Source organism: Festucalex cinctus, chromosome 10 (genome assembly GCF_051991245.1).
Source record: "Festucalex cinctus isolate MCC-2025b chromosome 10, RoL_Fcin_1.0, whole genome shotgun sequence".
In the NCBI taxonomy this organism is placed as follows: Eukaryota; Metazoa; Chordata; class Actinopteri; order Syngnathiformes; family Syngnathidae; genus Festucalex; species Festucalex cinctus.
The window spans coordinates 1,632,501-1,657,500 of NC_135420.1; the positions used below are offsets into that span (position 1 = coordinate 1,632,501).

At 41.3% G+C, this 25,000-nt stretch overlaps 1 protein-coding gene across 3 annotated transcripts in view; it reads right to left on the bottom strand.

Annotated features, from left to right (window-relative positions):
* ect2 (epithelial cell transforming 2) overlaps nucleotides 1–25,000 on the bottom strand; it is a 334,206-nt gene that overhangs the window by 42,167 nt on the left and 267,039 nt on the right. For all 3 annotated transcript variants that reach the window (XM_077534330.1, XM_077534329.1, XM_077534331.1), the window contains one exon: nucleotides 9,517–9,655. In XM_077534330.1, coding sequence (XP_077390456.1) covers nucleotides 9,517–9,655 — 139 coding nt within the window. The remainder of the gene's footprint in view (nucleotides 1–9,516; nucleotides 9,656–25,000) is intronic.

Genomic DNA, 25,000 nt, shown 5'->3' on the forward strand with positions numbered 1-25,000 from the left:
AAGTTGAAGGCTGCGGGTCATCGCACGGGTTTCATCTATCCTGCGCGTCTTCGGGTTACCCATGGCAACGTGACAACTACATTCAACACGCCGGAGGAGGCGAGGATTTTCGCGGACAACTTGGTGACCAACGAGGATGACTGAAGAGAACTTTGGCGCCGGACACTGATGTCATGTGAACTACATTCGGTCTTTGGAAGTTCTCAGGTTATATTGAATGATCGTTCCAGGTAACATTTTGTGAAGTTGGATATTTTTATTTTATTTCAATTTTACCAAAGAAGAGGAACATTCATTTTTGATGACAGTGGTTAATAAGAAAGATAGGGGGGTCAATATGGTTAGTTGGAATGTGAGGGGTTTGGGTACCCTTATTAACTCTTTCAATCCCACGCATTTTCTGACAAGGTAACTCCAGAATCCCACCAGATTTCGCATATTTTCACCCATTTTCAATGCTTATTAGAATATTGTGTGCTATGACTAAATAGACATGCCGTTTGAAAGATTGGGGTCTCCTCTTTCATTAGAAAAAAAAAGTATGATTCTACCTTATTCTGTTCTTTAGTAATCATTTGAAAATGGCTTGATTTGACATAATTCAAGAATCTCGGGCAAAATAAGGAGAAATGAAGCTTTTTGTGAAATGATGCATTTTCTGCAAAACAGTGACTTTTACAGTAATATTTTTTGGTTCCATAAAACATGAAAAAAAAAAATGAAAAAGTGTTTTTGATAGCAAAATAAGGATTTATTTACATATCTGATAGCGTGTGTAAACAGCAATATTTTCACATTTCACAAACTATTTACAAAATGTTGATTATTTACAGGAATGTTTGTGCATGTGTGTGGGCGTGCTCGTGTGTGCGTGCTCGTGCGTGTGCGTGCGTGCTCGTGCGCTATTTACGTACTATACAGGGAAATAACAGCTCCATTTTCACATTTGATAAACTATTTACAAATTTGGGGTTATTTACAAAATATGCATGCATGAATGGGTGCATGGGTTTTGTTTTGAAACCCAGTAGTGTCTTTTGTGTGATCGCGTGTGAAGCTTTCTTCTGCGTTCAGGGGGACACTGCAAGATGTTCACACGCTTGTGCCTCTGCCAGTGTAGTAGCTGCTTCTGTAAATTACAGAAAATACTGTGATCAAGATGTAATTTTTATTATTGTTGCAAGGTATTGTGATTTTTTTTTTTACCTCTCGGTCGCACTGCGTGTGACTGCGAAGGGGCCATTTGTGTACGCTGCCCCAACTGTAATCGAATGTTGTGCAACATGCGTTAGTTAGTACGAGGTTACAGACATTGCACATACAGTATACAGAAGCATGTCTGTGAATATTCTCATCCATCCAAGTCATTTCATCCCTGTCACATTCAATATACTGAACTAGTACAATTGTGATCACTCGATTTACAGAATGCTAAACGTTAGCTTACCTCCGGGGCTTCCAGGAGCTTTCGGGGATAAATCGCTGCTGCTGCTACCTTTGCCACACTTGAATTGATCTGTTTAACTGGTGAAGGCGGCTCGAGTTCGCCAAATTCGTCACGGATTCCTCGTCAGATGATGTGGACTGGTCAGAGATACGACGATGCAAACTTTCACTCCGTGTCTCAGAGAACGCCGAAGGCGGTGGCTTTTGAAGTGGGCACCCGTGACGTTTTTGTCGCTTTTCACACTCTCTTATGCAGAATCCGGCTCCTTGATCTTTTGATTTATTTGTTCATTTTTCCTTTCGGACAACATTGTTGACAATCAAACATTACATCATACAATTTTGACAAACAATAACCGAAAAGAAAAAGGGCTGGCAGGGCTATTGGTCATCTCTTGACCGATCGTGACAAACGCTCTGCTCAAAAGCGTGAGCTTTTGTTTTTAGCGGCCTCCGGTTAGCCGCCGTTAGCACTCGTCTTTTCTCCCCCAGCCACCGGCCCCCACCACTCCACAACACTCCGCCTCTACTAGGAAATCACATCCTTCTCGTGTAAAGAGACCATCACTGCCATCAAGAGGGCACAGTTCGTCACTACAGTGCTTCACGGGCTTAATATCAAGAGACCCACACGTCTCATCCACCCATTCATAAAAAAAAAAAACAAACACATTTGACGAACTTTTTCGTCTTCGGGTGACGCCCACCGGGTGTCACATGACGAACTAGTTCGTCGGCGGATTGCAAAGAGTTAAGAGGGCTAAAGTTTTTGCACACTTAAAATCTCTGTTTTCAGATATTTGTTTCTTACAAGAAACCCATATTAGACCACAGGATCAGAGACGTTTGAAATGCAACTGGGCGGGGCAGATATTCCATTCAACTTTTTCAAGTAAAGCACGAGGGGTCGCTATCATAATAAAGAAGAACATTCCTTTTGAACATGAAAAAACTGTTAGTGATGTTAATGGAAGGTTCTTGATTGTAACTGGAAAACTGTATTCTGTGCATGTTACATTAGTGAACATTTATGGTCCGAATGTAGATGATGCAGGGTTTTTTCGCAAAGTTTTTGACAAAATTCCAGATTTTGCAAACACCACTCTAATAATCGCAGGAGATTATAATGTGGTTTTGGATTGGCACTTGGATAGATCTTCTAAAAAACAATCTGCACCTTCAAATGCTTCTGTAGCCTTGAATGGTCTTATTTCCTCTACCAATTTAGTTGATGTCTGGCGTTTACAACACCCTACAGATAGAGATTATTCATTTTTTTCTAAATTGCATAATTATTATTCCCGAATTGATTTTTTTTTGTTAGATTCTAGGCTCCTACCGAATGTCATTAATAGTAAATACCATAACATCTTGATTTCGGACCATGCACCTACTAGTGTGGTCTTTGATTTTAATGTGCCAAAAAGAAAGTCACCTTGGAGATTGCAGTCATATTTATTGAATGACCCAGACTTCTGTAAATACTTAACACAAAGAATTGAGGATTTTACTCTCACTAATGACACCAAGGATACATCAGACTCCATTTTATGGGAAACCTTTAAAGTGGTCTTGAGGGGACATATAATTTCATATGAGGCCTCACAAAGGAAAATGAGAAATTCTCGGCTGCGGGAGATTGATGACAAGGTATCACAATTGGAAACACTATAGACAAAAAAAAGAAATTCTTACACTTAAATATGAATATAATACAATTTTAACGAAACAAGTAGGCGCCCAAATTTCTCGTTTACGTGTGCGTTATTTTGAGCTTGGGGACAAGCCGCATACTCTCTTAGCTCGACAACTTAGTCAACAAAATAGTAGGGCCATACGTAGAATTAAATCTAGTGCTGGAGAAATACTCACACTCCCAAAGTCAATAAATGAACGTTTTGCTAACTTTTATAAGGAGTTGTACAGGTCACAGGCTCAAGGGAATGTGGACTCCTGGTTGAAGGATGTCCCCATTCCAAGATTGGACGATACCTCATGCCAGGCCTTAAATCAACCTCTGACCATGATGGAGGTTTCAGACGCCATTAAATCATTAGCTTCTGGGATCCGACGGGTATGGACCAGAATTCTATAAAAAGTTCGCTGGACAGATATCCCCACTCCTGCTTAGAATGTTCTTACACTCTATGGAAGTAAAAGCACTTCCTGCCACTTTATATGACGCAAATATAACCCTGCTTCTAAAACCTGATTGAGATGATTCAAATCCTGCATCGTATCGTCCAATCTCTATGTTAAATCTGGATTGTAAGATTTTTACAAATATACTTGCTAATATATTAAATGTATGTTTTGAGTCCATTGTGCATAAAGATCAGACTGGCTTCATCCCCAACAGATATTCTTTTTTTTAATACTAGAAGGGTGCTAAATATAACATACTATAAATTTCCATTGGGTTCAAAACAAGCTATTTTATATCTAGATGCTGAGAAGGCGTTTGATCGGGTCGAGTGGGGATATCTGTTTAAGGTTCTAGAAAGATTTGGCCTAGGTGAATCCTTTGTATCCTGGGTTCAGTTAGCGTATTTACGCCCCTCTGCTTCAATTGTTACAAACCAAGATAGATCGTGTCCGTTTATGTTGGAGAGGGGCACTCGTCAGGGGTGCCCGCTCTCACCACTGCTATTCGCTTTGGCGATTGAACCCCTGGCCATCAGCATAAGAGAAAATCCACTCATTAAACCCATAGTGATTGCGGGAGTTAACCATAAAATATCACTTTATGCTGATGACATTGCCATTTTCATTTCAGATCCTGAGTACTCTATTCTCAATCTGTTAGATTTAATTAATAGTTTTGGTGCAGTATCTGGGTATACCATTAATTGGCAGAAGAGTGACCTGATGACCCTTACAACAGATTTAGAGCCTGAATTTGCAGCTTCGATTCAGTTTAAGATTTCGGATACAGTTAGATACTTAGGTATCAAAGTTACAAAAAACCCAAATTCTCTATTTAAACACAATTTTACTGAAAGATTAAATGCCCTAAAAGAGAAACATAGAAAAGTGGAAAACGCTACCTTTATCCATGATTGGTAGAATTAATACAATTAAGATGGTCTCCCTACCAAGATTTCTTTATTTATTTCAGAATATTCCCGTGTATATCCCAAAAAAGTATTTTAAGTTGATTGACTCTGTTATTTTGCCTTTCATTTGGGGGTAAAAGGCGCATCGAATTGCAAAACAATACCTCCAGCAGCCTAAGGAATGTGGCGGTCTTGGCCTGCCTTGTTTCTTACATTATTATTGGGCAGCTAATGTAAGAGTCATGGTGTATTGGCAGATTAATAAAGACTTGGTGTCATTAGACAGTGTTCCCTCTTGGTTGACAATTGAACATAGTTTAGTCCCAAAAACCTCTCTTAGGGCAATTGTTTTTTCCTCGCCTAGGCCATTGTCCGCTCAGAGAGGAGAACATTTCATTATTCTGCATACTCAGAAAATCTGGTTGCAGATTAGAAAATTCTGCAATCTCCCAAGCACGACCATACATGCTCCAGTGTGGCATAATCATGCTTTTGCTCCATCGTTTATAGATCCTGTTTTTAGAGAATGGAGCAGGATTGGTATAGAGTCGATTAAAAATTTGTATTTTGAAGACACATTCTGTTCATTTGAATTACAAAAAAAATAATTTGCCTAAGGGTCATTTTTTTTTAGATTTTTACAATTATGTTAGACAAAATATCCCAACATTTAATTGTTTCCCTCTGGAAAATGACTTGTTTAAAATATTGATGGGGCCCCCAGAATCCAAAGGTTTAATCTCTTCATTAGTAAAATTCTTTCTGAGCAAATATACTCGTTCCACGTCGTTGATTAAGCAAAAATGGGAAGAAGATTTCAACACTACAATTACGGAGGATACATGGCAGAGAGCGCTGAGTGACATTCAAAGATGTTCTGTTAACTCTAGGCTACAGATAATTCAGTATAAAGTAGTTCTTAGGTTACATTATTCAAAGGTGAGGTTAAACAAAATATTCCCACAAACATCACCTCTATGTGAACGATGTAAGATAGCGGATAGTACATTAGCACATCAATTTTGGCTCTGCCCAAGGATTCAAGGTTTTTGGTCTTCAATATTTAGATGGTACTCTCAAGTATTCAAAATAACCATTGACCCTGACCCCATGATTGCTCTGTTTGGTTTCTCGGATGCATTGCAACAATTGGGTCATGGTAAGACTTTTGTGGTTGCTTATGGCATGGTAATAGCCAAAAGGTGTATCTTAAAATTATGGAAGTCTGACGTCCCACCCCACTTTGAAACTTGGCTTAGGGAATTTATAGGAGTGTTACACATAGAAAAATTGAGATATGAGGTATCAGGGAACACCCAAAAGTTTTGCATTGCATGGAAGCCAATTTTAGAACACTTGAAATTAAGCTAGACCCCTACTCCTTTCCTTCAGTCATCATTTGAGGTATACGTGGACTTTGGTGTAGAAAAAAAAAGAAAGGGAAAATTTGGATAAGTACTTCAATGTGTTTTTGTCTTTATATGTATGTATGGGAATATGTATAGTATATGTTTTTGGAAACTGTACACGTGCAGAGTATACAAATGTACAAATTGATGTACAGTTCTTTGCTGTGATTTTAATTTTCCTGTTTTTTTGTTTCTTTCTCTGGATGTGGGTGTGTGTACATGTTTTGTCTTGGGTGTCAAGGTGACATTTGAAAGCAGACGATTACTAGAAATTGATTGTCACTGCTTGTTGTATGTTGTTCATTGAAAACGTTTCTAAATAATCATGGTAAAAAAAAAAAAATGTATACACTTTAAGATATCCATCCATGGCTCGCTTATCTATATTAAACATTTAGTCCTCCTCCTGGCTGACATACGTGACGCTGTAAAAATCACATCACTTCCTGTTTACTGTGTCGCATGAATTTGCTAAGCGTGTAGCATTAGTTTATCTCTCCAGATAGATGCTCATTAAATTTCCTGCTAGTTCATAGTTGGACACGCTCCACTTTTAATGCTGTTCCAACGAGACTTTTGTGAAAAGTGGAATCGATCACCCAAGCACATTAATGACCCATCCACGATAACTTTAACCCATGAGCATAGCATATCGCTTCCTTGATACTTGCAAGTTTTATATGCCGCCGTGGAGTCTATCATTACTAATTTTAGGAGCGAAACCGCAACATATTTATGTGTAGTATTTAGCCTGCTATGCTAGTAGAAACGACTTGAGTACCCTCTTGTAGGTAATGTAAGCATCCCAGCGAAGCTTTTGGAGCCCCTGCCGTTCAATTTTTCGAAAAACTTAAAAATCCTTGTTCTAATGAGGCTATAATGCACCTCATGTAGACACGCAAACTGCTATGCGTAACAGATTATTTCAAGCCTTGTGTTGGCTGAAAGGTGCGAAGAAGTACCCAGCATTTTTTGAGGGGGATTTTTTTTTCTCCCCCAATTAAAAACACGTGTAGCACCCTAAGACGCACAAAAAAGTAAATTGGGACCATGTAGCTAAAATGTACAGAAAGTGAGCTATGAATTTTTGAATGTCCAATTTTGGCCCATTCACTGTGATCATGCTTATTCCCCCTCTGCAAACAGTTTTCATCCGATTGACTTCAAACTTGGCATGTATCATCTCAAGACCTGAGACAACAACTGGGCAAAAAAATCTTGACTTTTCGAAATACTATTTGACGGGGGCGGGGCATCAAATATTGCCTTTAAAATTTCATTTGTCCAGAAAGGGCAAATGCTTAATAACTCCCATGTACAAGCTCCAAAAAATCCCAAACATCTCATGCAACTTAATAGTCACGGCCTGAAAACATCCATATGATAAAATTCAGTTATACATATTGCGCCACCTAGTGGTGACAATAAATGTCATACTTTCCTTTTTTAGCTACTGTGTCGAGCTCGTTGAAGAGATCCAGTTGAAAATTGGTCAGAAAAGCCTTAAGATGTTGATCCATCCCCACACCGAATATTGTAACTTTTCACCAAAGGGCGTGGCCATGGCGGTGCTGCAAAGTCTGAAGATTTTTCGTGACAATAAAAGCTGCTTTAACTTGACCGAGATGATCCTATCTTCTCATAATTTCACACATTTGATGAGAGTCCAGCCCTTAAGACATCTACGAACTTCTATTTCATCTTACTGATAGCACTACCTAATGGCAATTTTTTTTCTTATGATTTTTCTTCAACGTTTTTCTCCAACCACGTTAACTGGACCTACCTCATATTTGCTCAGATGAAGGTTTCGGCCTTCATGTCACAACACAAAGTTTGTGAGTTTTCGCAAATCGCTGTGGGCGTGGCTAAGCACTGTTCGTCAAGAAAACAACACCAATTTTGAGGGCCTAAACTAGTGTTGTTCCGACACCGTTTTTAGGCTCCTGATACCGATACCGATGCCCAGCTTTGCAGTATCGGCCGATACCAATACATACCGATACTTGAGATTTTTTTTCCTCAACATAAAAAGCTGTCCTGCCATTGGTTCAGAGCATTCAAGGGCCAATAGGATATCTTAGATCGGCATGCAGTGAACATGTCATATATCAGTGAATGTTGTGCACGAGCAAGTCACAAGATGCTGCATCCAAAATCCTATATTAGCGTTGGAATTAATGGTATCGGCATGTTACTTGTGAGTAGTCACCGATACAGATACCACTGTTTTTATGCAGTATCGGCACCTCTGCCGATACCAGTATCGGTATCGGAACAACACAAGCCTAAACATGCACAGAAACTCATGAAACTTGACACACACATAAGACCTGGCAATATGAGCAATATTTTATCGTGGATTGTGCTATTTTTAGAAAAATGACTCAATGGCGCCCCCTACAAATTTTTAACAAAGCAGCCCCGGTTGTACGTTTAAGCAAGAGCAACGGAAATTTTTAGGTGTACGAGGGAGCCCAAGACCTAAAAAAAAAAAAAAAAAGTCTCTTGGACCCAAATGCTAAAATGAACAGGAAGTGAGCTACGAATTTTTAAATGTCCCATTTTTGTCGATTTTTGTACATTTACAGGGGGCATACTTTTGCCCACTTCTCCTACACGTATCAAACTAATTTACTTCAAACTTGACCTGGACCATGTCAAAACCTGAGCCAACAACAGGGGACAAAAATCTTGACTTTTAGAAATACTATATGATGAGGGCAGGGCATCAAATTTTTCCTTAAGCAATGAAAAAGGATATCGCTCCCTGGTTCATGCTCCAAAAAAATCCCAAACTTGACATGTATGTGTATAGTCAAGGCCTGAAGGTATCGCGATGACAACAAATATAGCGCCACCTAGACCTTGAGGCATAAAAAAAATACCCCACATACGGTATTTTGTACAAAATTTGTAAACTCATTATAAGTGTGATAACGAAGTCATTTATGAATATTCTTTTACTTTCCACTGCTCAAAATGTTCACTGGCATCAGACCTATCCAAACATATGTACTTTTTATTTTGTTTTATTTATTTTTGATAGCCTGTATGGGCAATAAAAGCAACATTGTTCAATGAGTACAACCAACGATAGTGTATATATACTTTTTCAAAAAATATCAATCAGGGCAACTCATTGCCTAAAAATAAAAAAGGACACTGAATTTTGCACATGTTAACATTCACCAAAACCCATTGAGCTTTACACACTCATTACACCTGGCAAAAAAATTCCACATGTAAAGGTTTATTATGCCATTTTCGAAGAAATTCTGCTTCCAACATGCCAGTACCCCAACGTGGGCCGAGCTGCGAGGGCCCTTGAAAGCTACTCGCAGCTCTAGTGTTTCGCTTCTATTTTTAATCTTGTGAAACCTCCATGGCATGTTTTGTGTTGTTTATATTATATACAACGTCTATATTATTTTTTTCTACATGCTGTGTATACTATTTGTTCATTTGTTCATTGTAAAAAAAAATAAATAAAAAAAAGCAAAAATAAAGCATCTTTCGTCAATCATAGCCGTTCAAACCCCCAACATTCGTTATCACTGATTTTAGTATAGCTATTTTTCAATGTGTACATGCAGTCATCTCACCTTCTGTGTCCTGCAGGTCCAGAACTCTTCTAATTTGTGACAGTGGCATCAAAGTGATGTGCTTCAGTTGAGGTAGTGGCCTTGTTTGTCCCAGTGGACTCTTAAAAGTACTGATAACTTTGTGTCGCTTCCTTGCAATCTGCAAACATAATCAGATAGATTGTGTTATGGCCGAGTAAAGGCATTTTTTCTTTTGCGCATTTCATACACAAGACAAATCAATGTGCTTTACACAAGCAAAGACAACACCGACAAGTACCACTGATTGTCACAACTGTTGTGTCTTTAACAACTTAATGAGGAGACCAATCGAAGCTTGGGTTTAAATGCAACTCTTTACTGAAGCGGACTCGAGGCAAATCACAGCCAATGGGCAAGATGAATCACTCCGCGCATGTGTACAGTGACGTGTATTAGAGGAGCTGGTAACTACGCTCTAAAAAGTAGATCCATACACTACATTTCCTGCTTCTTTAGAGATATACCTCATAGAACATTTACATTGTAACATCGTGCATGCATTTAGAGATCAAATTTGTTAGAACATTTTTATCTTAATTTCTTACATTATCATCTATGAATGTGAACGTGTGTCTAAACCTCAAACAGTCCACACTAACCAAAAACACAGACCAGACTATGTAATAAATAATGTTACAAGTCCAATCTTTTGGGGGGTGTTCTATGACGTTCGGGATAACGCCTCTGGACTTGTGGAGGGCAAGATACTTTGTCTGGAGCAAGGGTTCCTGTTGCAGGTGATGTGTCGCTGGCAGAGGTGTGGTCATCATTGGAGATTGGATCTGTAGGTGGTGAGTTGTTCTTTGGTTGTGCGTCCAGCATCTGGTCCACATGATGTCTCCAAGTTTGTTCGCCAACATCAGCTGTGTAAGTGAGTGGACCTGTTCTTGTGGGAACCTTTGCAGGGGCCAATTTGTCTCCTCTGTAGTCACGTGCCAGGACTTCCTGTCCAATTTCAAAGTTTCTGGTAGCCTTGCTTGGCAGATTGCTGAATTGTTTGTTCTGCACGTCCCTCCGTAAGTTTGTTTAAGGAGGTCAATGCGTGACCTGAGATTTCTTCCCATCATTAACTTTGCAGGTGTTTGGTTTGTTGTTGCATGAACAGAGTTTCAGGTAGATGAAGAGGAAACTGTCCACCTTGTGTTGAATTGCAATGTTCTCCTTGTCCATTGCCTTAATGGACTTTTTGAAGGTCTGAACATATCTTTCAGCTAACCCATTAGTTGCTGGATGGTAGGGAGCTGTTTTGACATGCTTGATGCCATTTTTCTTCATAAATGTATTGAACTCTTCTGACGTGAACTGTGGTCCGTTGTCGCTCACAAGTTGTTCAGGCAAGCCATTTCTTGCAAAGATGGACCGGAGAGCACTTAGTCTTTTCTGATGTAGTTGACTTCATCCGTATCACTTCAGGCCACTTGGAATGAGCGTCAACAGTGATCAGGAACATGGAGTTCATAAATGGCCCAGCAAAATCAACATGCACACGTTGCCACGGCGCTGTCGGCCATTCCCAGAGGTGAAGAGGTGCTGGTGATGGTGCATTCTGGATTTGATGACATCCTGAGCCAGCCCTTAGCTAGATCTTCTAGTTGTTTGTCAATTCCTGGCCACCAAACGTATACATATATATATATACATATATATACATATATATATATACATATACATATATATACATATATATATATACATATACATATATATACATATATATATATACATATACATATACATACATATATATATATATATACATATACATATACATACATATATATATATACATATACATATACATATACATACATACATATATATATACATACATACATACATACATACATATATATATATATATATATATATATATATATATATATTGTTGAAGTGTTGTTGAGTAGATTGAGTAGGGTCAGATGAAACGCCATATCACGTAAAATGAGATAACAAATTAATGGGCTAGACTCAATTCTTAGTTAGAGACCAATTGGTGTCTGTAGGACCGAGAATTATTCTTTGGCCTCTGGGTGTAGTTCCTCAAAGTAACCACCAGATGCCGCCAAACCTGTACAACTAAGCCACCCACTCAACAAACGGACATACATTCCTTATAAGGCCATAAGTGTAGATAAATAGATAAATGATATCCTGAATTAAGTAATTATACACACAACACAATCTATATTCGACAATTGTTAACCTGATTTTTGGAGCAATGTTTACAGCACATTGAGCCCAACTATGAAGTTTTGCTGTCTTTTCTTTTCTTTTCTTTTCTTTTATTTACAAGCGATACTGTCTTTTATCGCTGATAATATTGCTGTAACTGCATTGAAAAGATTACCTGTATGTATTGTTTGATTCAACAATGATATACAAGATGTGAAACAAGAACTAGAATTAACCTGTTAAGTTCCCTGAGAGAATTTGGGATTAACATGTCAATATACATGTTATTCATGCTTGCTTAATTAATATATCTATGATGTTATTTATTTTAACATTTATCATTGTCGAATAGAGCCATGACCTTTGACATATTTTCATTCAACGTTGTGTGTTATGACTCATGTGTAAAGTATGTATGACTCATGTTTTCATTCAACGTTGTGTATCTATGACTCAATTGTAAAGTATTCATGACATATCCTCTTGACTCATCTGTGGAAAATTACTGAGAATGAGTCTCAACAAGTGCGCATTGATATGAGGAGATGCGGAAGGACACTCACCGGAAGAAATCAGTGATATGACCCAAAGTGATAAAAAGTCGTCACCAGCTGGGATCGACGCCCTTTTTCCCTGCGATGTGGTCTGGATGGAGTGTATTTCTGAAGATGGATTTACTGCTGTTGGATTTTAAGATTTTTTTACGAAGGAACTTGGATTCTTTAGCCGTGAATGGAATATTCTTCACTGATTGGGTAAAGTACAAAACTTTTATCAATAATGATGTATAATAGGAAGATATGAATGACTAATCGCGAGTTAGGGTGGGGGCCATTTAATACACTCTCATATCTTTAAATTATTTTTAGCCAAAAACATCTTATTGTGAATCAGGTCTTAAGCTTTTCCGAGAAATGATCAATCTTAGAAAGCTTTTGTAAAAGGTTATATTATTCTTGATCTCCTGTTTTCTATTTTATTTTATTTTGATTGATTTAAGGTTTTATCATTAAATGTGATTTTTATGACTTATATTGGTTATTTTATTATTGACAATAAAAATGTTAAAAGACAATTTTTGAGTCAATCATTTTATTGTTTTGTCAGTCTTTATTTTATTTAGTTTTGATTTTATTTTATTCTTTTTGGACGTTTTATAAGTCCGAGGTCATTTTATAAGACCAAATAAAATGATTGAAAAACTAATTGTGATTTAATTAGTTTATTTGTTTGTTTTAAGTTTTATTTATTTTTTTGGGGACATTTTTATAAGTCCGAGGTCATTTTATAAGACCAAATAAAATAATTGAAAAACCAGTTGTGAATTAATTATTTTATTTGTTTCTTTTTAATTTTTATTTTATTTTTTTGTTGGACATTTTATAAGTTCAAGGTCGTTTTATAAGACCTTATTATTTGTCTTTGATTTTATTTTTATTTTTGGACGTTCTATAAGTCCGCATCAATATTATTTTTTCCCCTCTTTGAGAAGGACACGACGGCAACGGACGTTTGGAAAAAGGTAAGTGCACTCGAATAACATCTAATGAGTGTCTCCATCTGTATTAATAAAGTCAAATACTCCAGCTTGATATGTAACAAGTCCGTATGATCCTAACAAGGATTATTAAATTACTAGGTCAATAACAAATGCAAACAACTTAGAAAAGTGGAGCTGCCAATTTAAGTGAGGTGTTCAGATTATCATTCCTGGGCTCTGTGTGTGTGGTTACTCACTCAGGATTGATAGGAGGATGAAAACGGATTGGCCTCATGATAAGAAGACAGTGAACAAACCTAGGTGAATCCACTTTGATATATCGGCTTATCTAATTCCCGTCTCCTCACGCTGACGCCTTAGAGCTGGTGAGGAAAAAGGGGAATTTCTAACCCTTTAATTGGAGAGTCGATCAGGACATATTTCCCGATTTAAGTCCTGCGGGTAAGCGGAAGTTGACATGTGGCGCCCATAACGTAGGGCTTCGATTGACTCATTTTTGTCAAAATCGGGATCGATCGAGGCCCAAACAGGAACCCGAGTGAGCGCGGCTCTGAGCGGAGGGCACAGTGCTTAGAGCTGATAGCGAACTCGCTGATAAATTGTCATGTCATACGACCCTGAGCTAACACAAAATAGTCTCTTTGATGAATAGTGTTTCATGGAAAAGAACTTCTTTAATTGTGAAAATCTAGTGTGATTTTTTAGTTGAAGTTGATTGTACTATTTTGTGTTAAAGGAACGGTGACTGGCTCCCCCAGGAGACTTGCACTCTAAGAGAGGTTGAGTGTGAGAAGGCCATTCAAAGTGAATGGGTTTTAACAGCGACCTGCTGCTCTGGTCGGCTGTGAAGGTACTGATAGTGTACCTAGTAGAGCGCGCTGCGCCGCGCTTTCCTGAGGGAGGGGCTGAGTCAAGGGGTGGTTCAGGCCTGTCCACAAAAAGAAGGAGGGCTTGAACAGTTAGAGTTAATGTTGAGAGGCTGCTCGGAGAGAGGCAGTCTCTTCTAACCTTGTGATGTTAAACTATGGTTTGCGCCATTTAGGCTTTCCATATTGGGTGCGGTTGCCCATTTTATTGGTTTGTTATCTCAGGTATCCATTTGTAGCAAAACTACCATACTCTTTGCTTAGTTATTGCGGGGTGCCTGAAGATATTTATAGTCCCTTATCTTGGATAGCGGACTCAGTGTCAGAGGCTGACGCTGCAAACCTAACCCTGATTCCCTGTCTCTTGCCTTTTCTCCTGGAGTTTTTGGAAAAATTTTAAGTTTTCGGTTCCCGACAGGAGTGTCCATTGGCACAAGAAGAAAGTCGTCGAGAACCAAGGAGAAAAGGTAGGTGTTTCCACTAGGCTAATGTTCTAGTGGAAGAGGCCTTTTTCGGTACCCTGACAGGAGTGTCCATTGGCACAAGAAGAAAGTCGTCGAGAACCAAGGAGGAAAGGTAGGTGTTTCCACTAGGCTAATGTTCTAGTGGAGGCAGCCTTTTTCGGTACCCTGACAGGAGTGTCCATTGGCCCAAGAAGGAAGTCGTCAAGAACCAAGGAGAGAAGGTAGGTGTTTCCACTAGACTAATGTTCTAGTGGAGGCAGCCTTTTTCGGTTCCATAACAGGAGTGTCCATTGACACAAGAAGAAATCCACATCCCGGAAAGGAGAAGCGGGAAGGATTGCAACCGACCTAAAAGAAATAACACACCCCACCGTTCGAGAGAGGACATCCGCCGACGAGTAAAGGTAGGAAACCCGAAGGCGGTAGTCCCGATAGAGGTAGAGGCAACGTACACGGGTACGGAGCTGAGTAGCCAGGAGCTAAAGTACGTCCCTGAACCCAAAAAGCGCGCGGGGAAGGCTTCGGAAATAGATCGCTCCACTCCTACAATAAGAAAGCAAAGCGGGCTATAAAACACGCTAGTGAAGTAATGGAAAGAATAATAGGGAGAAATGGGAGGGGAAAGCCCCCCAGCCCTACAGAGAGGGTAGCAGGGTCAATGCCTGCACCCCATCCTCTAGAACAACCAGATATACCAGTAGTGGTTATGCTACTGGGCGAAGGTGTAGATCGATGGCCACCAGGAGCAAGAAGGCACCTGGAAGTAAGCAATCCTTCAATCCTTCCGACGGACCTCCCAGCGGAGGTGGAAAGGTCGGTGAAGGAAACTGGGGTGTTTGTGAGTGAATTTCCCGAAGTAATGGGCATAGCAACAATAGTAATAAACCACCCCCAGGAGGGATGCACCCCTGGGACGGTGGGCCGTTGGGTCCACTGGTGGACTGTGTTGTTGGATGTGTATAACGTAGGGGAAGTAACTAGTACCGGAGTCCAGTGGGACTCGACGATAAAAACCCTCGCTGAGAAAATGCAGATAAGGGTGGAATTAGCAAATCCCAAGGGGGCTGAAGCATTAAGCTTCAACCTCTGGGAGCAGTCGGGATTTGATCAAAAGCAGAAAGAGTTACAAAAAACACGGAAAAGGCCAGCTGAGGCCGTTGGTGAAGAGGGCTTTGTTGATATGGGCTCATGTGTCCATGAAGAGGATGCAGGAGCATCAGAAAATGAAAGCTCAGAAAAAATTGTAAAAATGACTCCCCTGATAAGAACGGCGCCCCTGGGTGGGCTGCCGGAGGAAACAAAAAGGGTTTCAATCGGGAATGGTGTAATATTGTGCCACTATGTGGGAAGCCCCTGGCAAATACGGGGGGATGCTATAGTGATAATAACAGATAGATCACTAAAACCGCATAGTAAAGCGCTTGGAAACATTTTAAGGCAGGAAGCGGGACAAGAATATGAATTAGAGGTTAAACAAGAATTACAAAAAGATGATCAGCGGCCAATAATAGCGGCAAAAACTAGTGGCGGGAACACTCCCTACGGCATGATAATACACGTGCCAGGGACAGAGTGGAACCCCAAAATCGATCAGTCACAATATGCGGACGAGATGGCAAAAGCATTGGAGAGGGGGGGTCGACAAAGCGTTAGGAGAAGGAGCGGAGAGAATAGTGATGGCTGTAAATTGGATTAAAACTGGAAAGATGCAGTGGCAACAGGCTGAGTCCATAGCAGTAGCAGCGTTCACTCTAAGAGCTAAGACTCCTGTAACAACACCATCGGGAGTAGAATTTGTGATAGTGATATCAAAAAATCAGAGAGAGGAACGAGTTAAATCAGTGACAGACGAGATTTTAACCCGTTTCGACCGTGATTGGCGCTAACCCCGCTGACGAAGACCAAGACTCAACCTCATCAGAAGATGACCCGGGCAACCCCGGCCAGAACCCGAAAATAGTTACAAGACCAGTTAGTAAAAGAAAGAAAAATCCTCAACCTACGTTTGACGTGTACCAATCCTCAGCAAGGGGAGCTAGAGATCTTAACCTGGGATGGATCGAGACAAAGGATGGGCGAAAAGCTTACATACCCGAGGCAGGGCAAGTAAATCGCCCCTATCCACCTGCCTGGCTCAATAAGCTAGATAGTAAAATGCCTCTAACTATGCGAATAATTTATCGCGAGGCTATTAACATTTTACAGGCTCCGCCATATACCACATTATTAATTCACCAAGACCTGACTAAGAATTTCAGGGATGGCTACGTGGCGGTGGCACATGATTTTATGTTGAGAAGGCTTAAAAAAGCAATAAATAATAAAGCAAAATGTGAGCTGAGAGCCGACGATGACCTAAATTCAGATTCGGATAATGATGGAGCAGCGGTTACTGTAACGGTACCGGCCGCCCCAAGAACCTCTTTGAACCAACAGTCCCAATATGTGACACAGCTGGGATCAACTACAATAGTACCAAACCCGGTACCCCAACCACATGACATGGAGGGTGATGTGCAACAATTTAAGACCTTGAAGGAGTTGGTTCGCCAAAAAGGTAGGCTAGAGACAGCTAACGAACAGCGGGTCCAGCAGGGAGCTCAGCAACCAGTTCAGACTGTCCCCTACGTGAGACCTCAGCAGCAGAGAACGAACGGAAATCAGAGACAGGCCACCCAGCCAGGACAGCAGGCGAGGCCCCAACCAAGACAACAGCCAGCAGTGCGAAGACCAGGTCCAGCATATATGCCCAAAGAAGAATTTGACAAACTGAACCCAGAAGAAAGGAAGGCCTTCCTCGAGGCTCGCAAGGCTGCAGCCTCCGGGGGGCCTGGGAAATAATGGAAACGAAGGCACGGGTCACCCTAGAAGGGGTTTACAGAATAGGGGATAACCTTTATGCTAAGGTAGAGGGAATGCCCTATTTAGTAGACACAGGGGCCGAGGTGTCCATGACCCGTAGAGCCTTAAAACGAATTGGACACCTAAAAGTAATAGTAGCTGATGGCTCGATTGCCAAAATGCCGGTAGGGATTTGGAAGGGAATTGTGTGGGTGTTAGGACCATACAATTTGTTGACATTAAAAGATGCAGAAGAAATGAAGATACCTAAAAATAAAAGGCAAGTTGCGAAAAAGAGATGGGAAAAACTAAAACCGAAATTAGTGAAAGTAGGCCCTACAAAAATAATACCCGACCAAGAATGGTATAAATCAGTAGATGTACCTGCCGTAAAAGCCCAACAAATCCAAGACAGTGTATTAACACTGGAAGGGAAAAAGAAATTAGGTGAAATTCTAGACAAAGCCGCCATCGCACATTTTAAGAATGATTGCGGTGATTTAGGCGCAAATTATGTGCATATTATAATTGGGGGGGTACATCCGCCAGTAAGGCAATATCCCCTCAACCCCGGAGCAGTGGCCGAAATGGAGGTAATTGTAAAAGAATTATTAGCACTTGGCATTATTCGTGAAGAACTAAACCCTATTACCAATAGCCCAATTCAAGCTGTTAAAAAACCTGAAGCGGTAGGAGGGGGATGGAGGCCAGTCATTAACTTTAAAGCTCTAAACCGCCGAACGGTGGCTAACCGAGCGAGCCTCATAAACCCCCAGGCGTCTTTAAAAACATTAAGAGTAAAGAAGTATAAATCATGTATTGACCTTGCGAATGGATTCTTTTCCCTGAGAATTGCCAAAGCATCACAAGGGAAAACAGCGTTTACGCATAAAGGAAAAGCATACGTTTGGCAGCGGTTGCCGCAGGGATATAAGAACTCCCCGAATGTATTTCAATCAGCTGTCTTGCATATTTTGGAAGGTCTCCCAGTCACAGTTTACATCGATGATGTGTTCATCGCTAGTGACACGGAGGAGGAACATTTGGAGATTCTGCAGGCCGTAATCGAACGAGTGACGGAGGCAGGATTAAAACTAAATCTTAAGAAGTGTCAGCTGGCCAGGTTTGAGGTAGATTACTTGGGATTCCAAGTGTCTGAAGACTTGGGGCTGTCGCAAGCGTATCGAGAGAAAATAGAACAGATTTTTCCTCCAACCTCCGAGAACGGGCTACAGAAAATATTAGGACTGTGTAATTATGTTCGAGATCATGTCCCGTATTATCAGAAATTTGCGAGACCCCTTTATGCCCGATTGCGTAAGAATCTTAATGAAAAGAAAACAAAAAATTGGCCTTGGTCAGCTAAAGACCAAGAGAATTTAGAAGGGCTCAAAAACGCAGTAAAAAATGCTATACGCCTCGAACCGAGAAGCTTGGAAGTGAGGTTAGTTGCCGAGATACAATGTGATGAAGATAATGCAATGGTAAGTGTTAGTAATGAAGGTGCCGGTTTAGTGACACTATGGACTTACACTATAAATAATGTTGAGAAAAAATTTCCCCAGGAGGAGAGAGAATTAGCGGTCCTTGCTGAATATTGGGGAACATTAAAAGATCTAGCCCAAGGACAAGGTATAAAAGTTATTACGCAGAGTCAAGTACATCGATACTTGCGTAAAGACACAATAGAAAGTACTAAAGCAACTAATGTGAGATGGGGGAGGTGGGAAGATATCCTGCTTGACCCTGATTTAGAGATAGGACCAGCAAAATCCATATCTAAAAAACAGGCGAAAACTGTAAATAGTGAGGAGAAACCATATGAATGGATTCTATACACAGATGGATCCAAAAAGGGTGAAGACCAGTATGCCCACTGGGGCTTCATCCTGAAACACAATGGTAAAGAGATATGCCGCAGGAAAGGTCAGACTCCTGGCAGTGCCCAAGCAGGAGAGGCTACAGCGGTGTTAGAAGGATTGTTAGAGGCCATAAGATTACACGTGAGTCGAGTAAGACTTATAACCGATAGTCACTATTGCGCTCAGGCGCTCAAAGAGGACTTATCCATTTGGGAAGAAAATGGGTTTGAAGGGGCGAGGAGTAAAGAAATTGCTCATGCTGAGTTATGGAAGAAAATAGCCGAGTTAAGGTTAAATATGACTATCGATGTTGTTCACCAGAAAGCCCACGTCAAGGAGGGGGCTCACTGGAGAGGAAATGATGAAATAGATAAATACGTCCAAGAGAGAAGATTGGTAATTGTAGGAACAGAAAAATGGGTCAATAACCCCAAAAGAGGAAAAGTGGTCCCAAATGAATTTGTGTGTGAGGTTACTAAGGCCGTACATGAAGCGCTAGGCCATGGAGGTGCCTTGCCCACAAAGAGAGAGCTGGAGAAACTGGAACTTTGGATCCCAGAAAAGAAAATCCGTTCAGTTATACGAAATTGTGATTTGTGTAATAAGTATAATGCAGGACGCCGAGGGCAACGAGTGGACGGATTGACGATTAAAAGCACTGTTCCATGGGCATCAGTTTGCATGGACGTAGCAGGCCCCATGGGAGTAAACGGCACTAAAGGTGAGAAGTATCTTGTTGTGCTTGTTGATTCGATGTCAGGACATTTTGGATTAAAAGCGGTGCGTAGTGCGAACGCTAATAGCGTACTAAAAACACTGGAAGAGGGTTGTATGTGGTTAGGCATACCGAGAGAGTTAAGAACTGACAATGGAACTCATTTCAAAAACGCTACAATAGACAGGTGGTGTCAAAAGTGGGGAATAATAAGAACTTACTCTCCGCCTTACACCCCTCAAGCTAATGGCGTGGCTGAACGAACCATTGGCCTAGTTAAAAGTTGGCTCGGGAAAAATGCTAATGGAAAAGAATGGAGTGAAAAATTGGTGGAGTTGGTCAAGGACCTGAATGGGAGGAGCAGAGTAGATAGACCTTCCCCTTCAGAGGAGTTAAACCAGCGCCCCTTTGTCGCTCCTGAGGTAGGACGAATGCAAAGTACAGAAAACACTCAGAAGGGAAAGTGCCCATTTCAGGTAGGACAGAGAGTGTGGATAAAATCTCATGGTCCATCTGATAGCCAGGCAGTAAAAGCAAAGTATGACCAATCTGACATTATTGAATAAGTTTTAGACAGAAATACAGTGCGATTAAAAAAGAAGGGGCTCCAAGGGGTAGAGCAGCTAAAACCGATTCCAGTTAATTCAGCCTAAAGCTAAGGAGTAAGACAAATAATTAAAAGATGGAACAAGCCACTCCGCCCTTTGTCAAGCTCGTTATGGTGAAAGGAGCTGTCATCGTGCGGACGACTGAAAAGGAAACAATGGTTGGTATGGCATTTAATCTTTGGATAAATGCAGTAAGAGGATATATTGTTAATAGAGTAGAAGCTTTTAGTTGGCAACCGGCTATCTTGACCTGCATAATTTGTAGTGGAAGCGAGGAGTCGAGGAGCCAGTGGAATGTGGAACAGATATCCAACGAAGGCTGGTTGGACGAGCTTAAGCCGGATTTGAGCGAGGTAGGCACGGCTAAGATACTTGAAGTACAGGTATGTGGGTATTGTAGAATAAAGAGCCTACCTAGAATAAAAGTGCATGCTCAGTGGGATTTAGCCCCGCAAGAGAATACAGATGCACAGTATTGTAAATGTATGTGGGATGGAGAGAAGGTATTGTATTGTCAACATTGTTGGATGAGAATGGGAAGAGGTTCACTAATAAGAGCTGGGGAGGCCGAAGGGTGGCAGCTAACTAGAGCAGAAACCCCGATAAAGTCGCTGAGTTCCGATTTTCTGACCTATTGGCCTATGGAGTGTAACGATTATCGGCCGGTTGTAACTTTTTGCAACCTCAGTTCCAAAGGAATTGAGCTCCTGTGGCCTGAACATGCCACTGTGGGGGGTGGGGAGCACAAGAACTTCCCCCACAGCCACACATGCTCTGACTGACACGCGCACGCGCACACACACACAAATCAGAACAGTAAAAGCCTTCTTAGAAACTTGACTTTCTTATTTTGTAACAGAACAATGAATTATGAAATGTTATGTTTGCCATTTGTGAAATGTTGACTCCATGAAATGTCATGAAAATGTTCCATTGCAGTGGCAGATTCTCCACTAAACTTTCATGTGTATGCACGTTTTAACATTGTAAGCTAGGTAACATTTCATTTGAGGTATTCAATTGTACGTGTTGCATTGGTTGAATTCTGACCTCAGAATCTTAACACACATGGGATCCAGATTCAATCTGATTAGTCTACCAAAAACCTCCCCCAGCTGGTAACTTTCCACTGTGGTCTCACCGGCCCCCTGGTGTGGAGGCCGCCGCCCTCACAATTTAAAAGCACGCTCCCTGCTTGCTGCTCTCTCTCTCTTCTCCGCTGCTCTTTGGCTCCCGCTTCTTCGCTGCTCCTTGGCTCCTCCCTGGTCTCCATCGGCGCGGCTGCCGGACAAAGGGCTAGCCCAGCTAGCTTAACCTCCAGCACACGGCAACGCACAGAAGCCATCGCGTGTAGCGACAGGCGCAGCGAAACACGCTGCTTTTGGTCCCTGCACAAGGCTCAAACGGACGTGCCTTTCCAGGCACCGTGAGGCCTCCACTAAGAGGGCCTCTCCCCAGCCAGCAGGTTGACCCCGTGACGCTCAATTGGCCAGCCGGACGACCTGTCTCTCCCTCTCCTGAACTGAACCTTCTCCATTCTATCTTCAAACGGGCTTGGCGAGTCTCCATCCAGGGTCCTGCTTCTCAGACCAACCCCATCTGTAAGTGCAACTTTGCAGGCCTTCGCCCTAGTACAAATTGGTGCAAACTAGGTTGATTGTGGGTCCCATGTTGGTTTAAGAAATCTATCACCTTGGCTAAGACCGTTTCTCTTTTCTTCTTTTTTCTCCTTTGATTATTTTTATTATTTTAGTTCTCGTTTCATTTCCTATCATAGTAGTTAGTTTTGCTTCTTTAAATTCTAAGTAGATTATCCCACCTAGGGTAGAGAATAAACATGCACAAAACTCAAAACCTGGTTTACTGGGTGTGTGTTTCATCAATTTATAGTGACCTCTAAGCTGAACAAAGAACTCACAAAATTGTAGTAAGGGCACAACCTTCATTTTAATGACTGATTCAACGAGGTTCTCATCTGTTATCCTGATAAAATTATCAAAAAGAGATGTGGTGCTCCGCAGGCAAGCTCAACTTAATTTAAATATTAAGTTTGAGTCTCCTTCAATTAATGAGCCAATTGATTATTAATTTAATAATTAACAATTATTGATTTAATAATTAATTGGAGCGATTTCCCTTACAGGAGATAAACGAGAGGACGTGCGACCCGAGATTTCAGGCGCTGCTTTACAACAACTGGCCGCCAGAAGGAGGTGAGTATCGCCCGGCTCTGCTTATTGTTGGCTCGGAGGCGACGCCAACTCTAATATATGTTGAACCTAAGTGTGTAGTTGAACCAAGGGTACCCTGGGCCACAGTAATCAATGGTGTGTTAGCCCGAGGGGATATTCCGATGGAAACATTACCTGACGTCCCACAAGAAAGGGTAATAAATATTAGTAGTATGTGTAGTAGTAATGTGTTAATGTACGCTATATTGGATAAAATGGAATATAAGGCTAAAACAGCGGTAGTAAGGGTGAGTCCAGTGGTGTCGCCTCAACAAGATACGAGGTCTGACACAGGATACTGGATAAAAGTAAAAATAATGATGGCCATGAAACCTTATGAGGGTATATACTCATTGGGAATGGAAGTGTCAATGAGTACGGAGGAGGAGGCCAAGCGGCTTCACCCCAAATGTACTTTTTATGGGGAGTGTCATAGTAGTGCACAGATAAGAATGTATAGTGGTAGAACCTATAGAGATGAAAAGAGTGAAAAAATAAGGCCTAGTGGTAATGAGAAGATGATGGCATTAGCTCAGGTGGCCACAGAAAAGCTAGAAAAACTTAATGCGAGTTTATTAAGTGAGGGAAGGCTCGGGCAAGAACGAGTGACCCATGTCAGGGGAAAATCTGACCTTAGAGGTCGCCCAAAGAAAAAATGGTGGCAAGGATGTCCATACCCGGGCTGTACCGGTGAAGGACATGTAGTTGGCGACCGCCAAGTGCATCGGTCGCTACGTGGATGTCCTAGTTTTAACAAGGCAAATCCATGTCAGTATAAATCACCTAGATGGAAGGAATTGGTGAGAAAGTGTAGAAAGGCCCCTCATTTCGTTTTTCCCCAGGAGGAACCTTTGTAAAGGGGATATAGTTATAGGGTTTGATTGGTTGGGATTTAATAAGATTTATGGCCCTGGCACATGCCACGAACCTGCTGAAAGATGGCTGCATTGTGGACACAGTGACGAATATGATCATAAGGGGGAACATGTATGTACTTGGTATGAGAGGATAGGATTGGCGATAAAAGGTGTAGTAAAAACTGTGGCCACTACAGCCGTGGAAGTTGTAGAAGATGTAGCGGAGACGGCGGTTACTGGGATAAGTACAGGGCTGTATGGTTTATTATATGATGTAGGAGTATGGTTCCTGCTAGTGTCAGGAATTGTCCTGTCAGCAGTTATAGCTGTTGCAGTTATCAAAAGAGGGACCTTGGCATTATCTACCCACCAAAATTATAAAGAGAAAACCTCACCAAATAAGGTTAAAGCTCAGTTATTGGCCAACGAGCTGCAGAAAAAATGAGGGGGCCGACTAAGGGGAAATTATTGAGAAGTGAGGATGGGCTTCAGAAAAGGGCGGGATCGACCCAATTATAAATAAGACGCCCTAGCCCTGACTTCCTCACTTCTCACTGAAATCTTTTGGCGGAACAGTAACCAACAACTAACCATGGCTTGTAATGCTTTGGGTAAAGGTATCATTGGAAGACCAGGCGCCCTTTATAACGTGAGTAATGAAGTGGAATATTAGATACATTTTATAATATGGCTTTTTTATTGTTGTGTCGGATATAGCGAACAACTAAATTAATAGTGTGGGGAATAATTTTAATTCTCCTTTGGTTATGTCTGGTCGACCACTTGGTTTTAGTAATTTGGGTTTTTATCTATGTATTTTTTTACTCTCCCGCCAAGAGGTTCCGCTACTCGGAAGAGCGACCACACCCTCGCTCTCCCGTAGTAGAGGTGTTCCGCATTGATGGAGTAGATGCGGATGGAAACTTAGACCAAGATCAGAATGTATATATTGGGAGCCGCAATATTTTAGGTTTCCCCCAGGTCTAAGAATTGTCGAATTGTGTATGTGTGTTTAACAGGATAACCAGGATCAGCCGCAGTGTGTCTTCTGTGGAAGTGATCTCCTCACGTCCGCTTGGGTGGTGGGGGACGCTTTCTATGGACACTGCTGCTATCCTTTGCCCGCAGAGGATGAGAGTAGAGAAATGTGGCTCATACCAGACGGGCTTTTTCTAAATTTCGTCAGTGATCTCTTCATTGATATCCAGTGGGGTTCCTGGGTATGGCCTGGCTTTGCTGATCTCGCGGGCTCAAGTAAGTTGGAAGGTTTGGTTCAAAGTCGCTTGAAAGAGATATGTTATTATGTTAACAATAAGGGTGAATTCATTGGGAGAACTTTCCCTTTA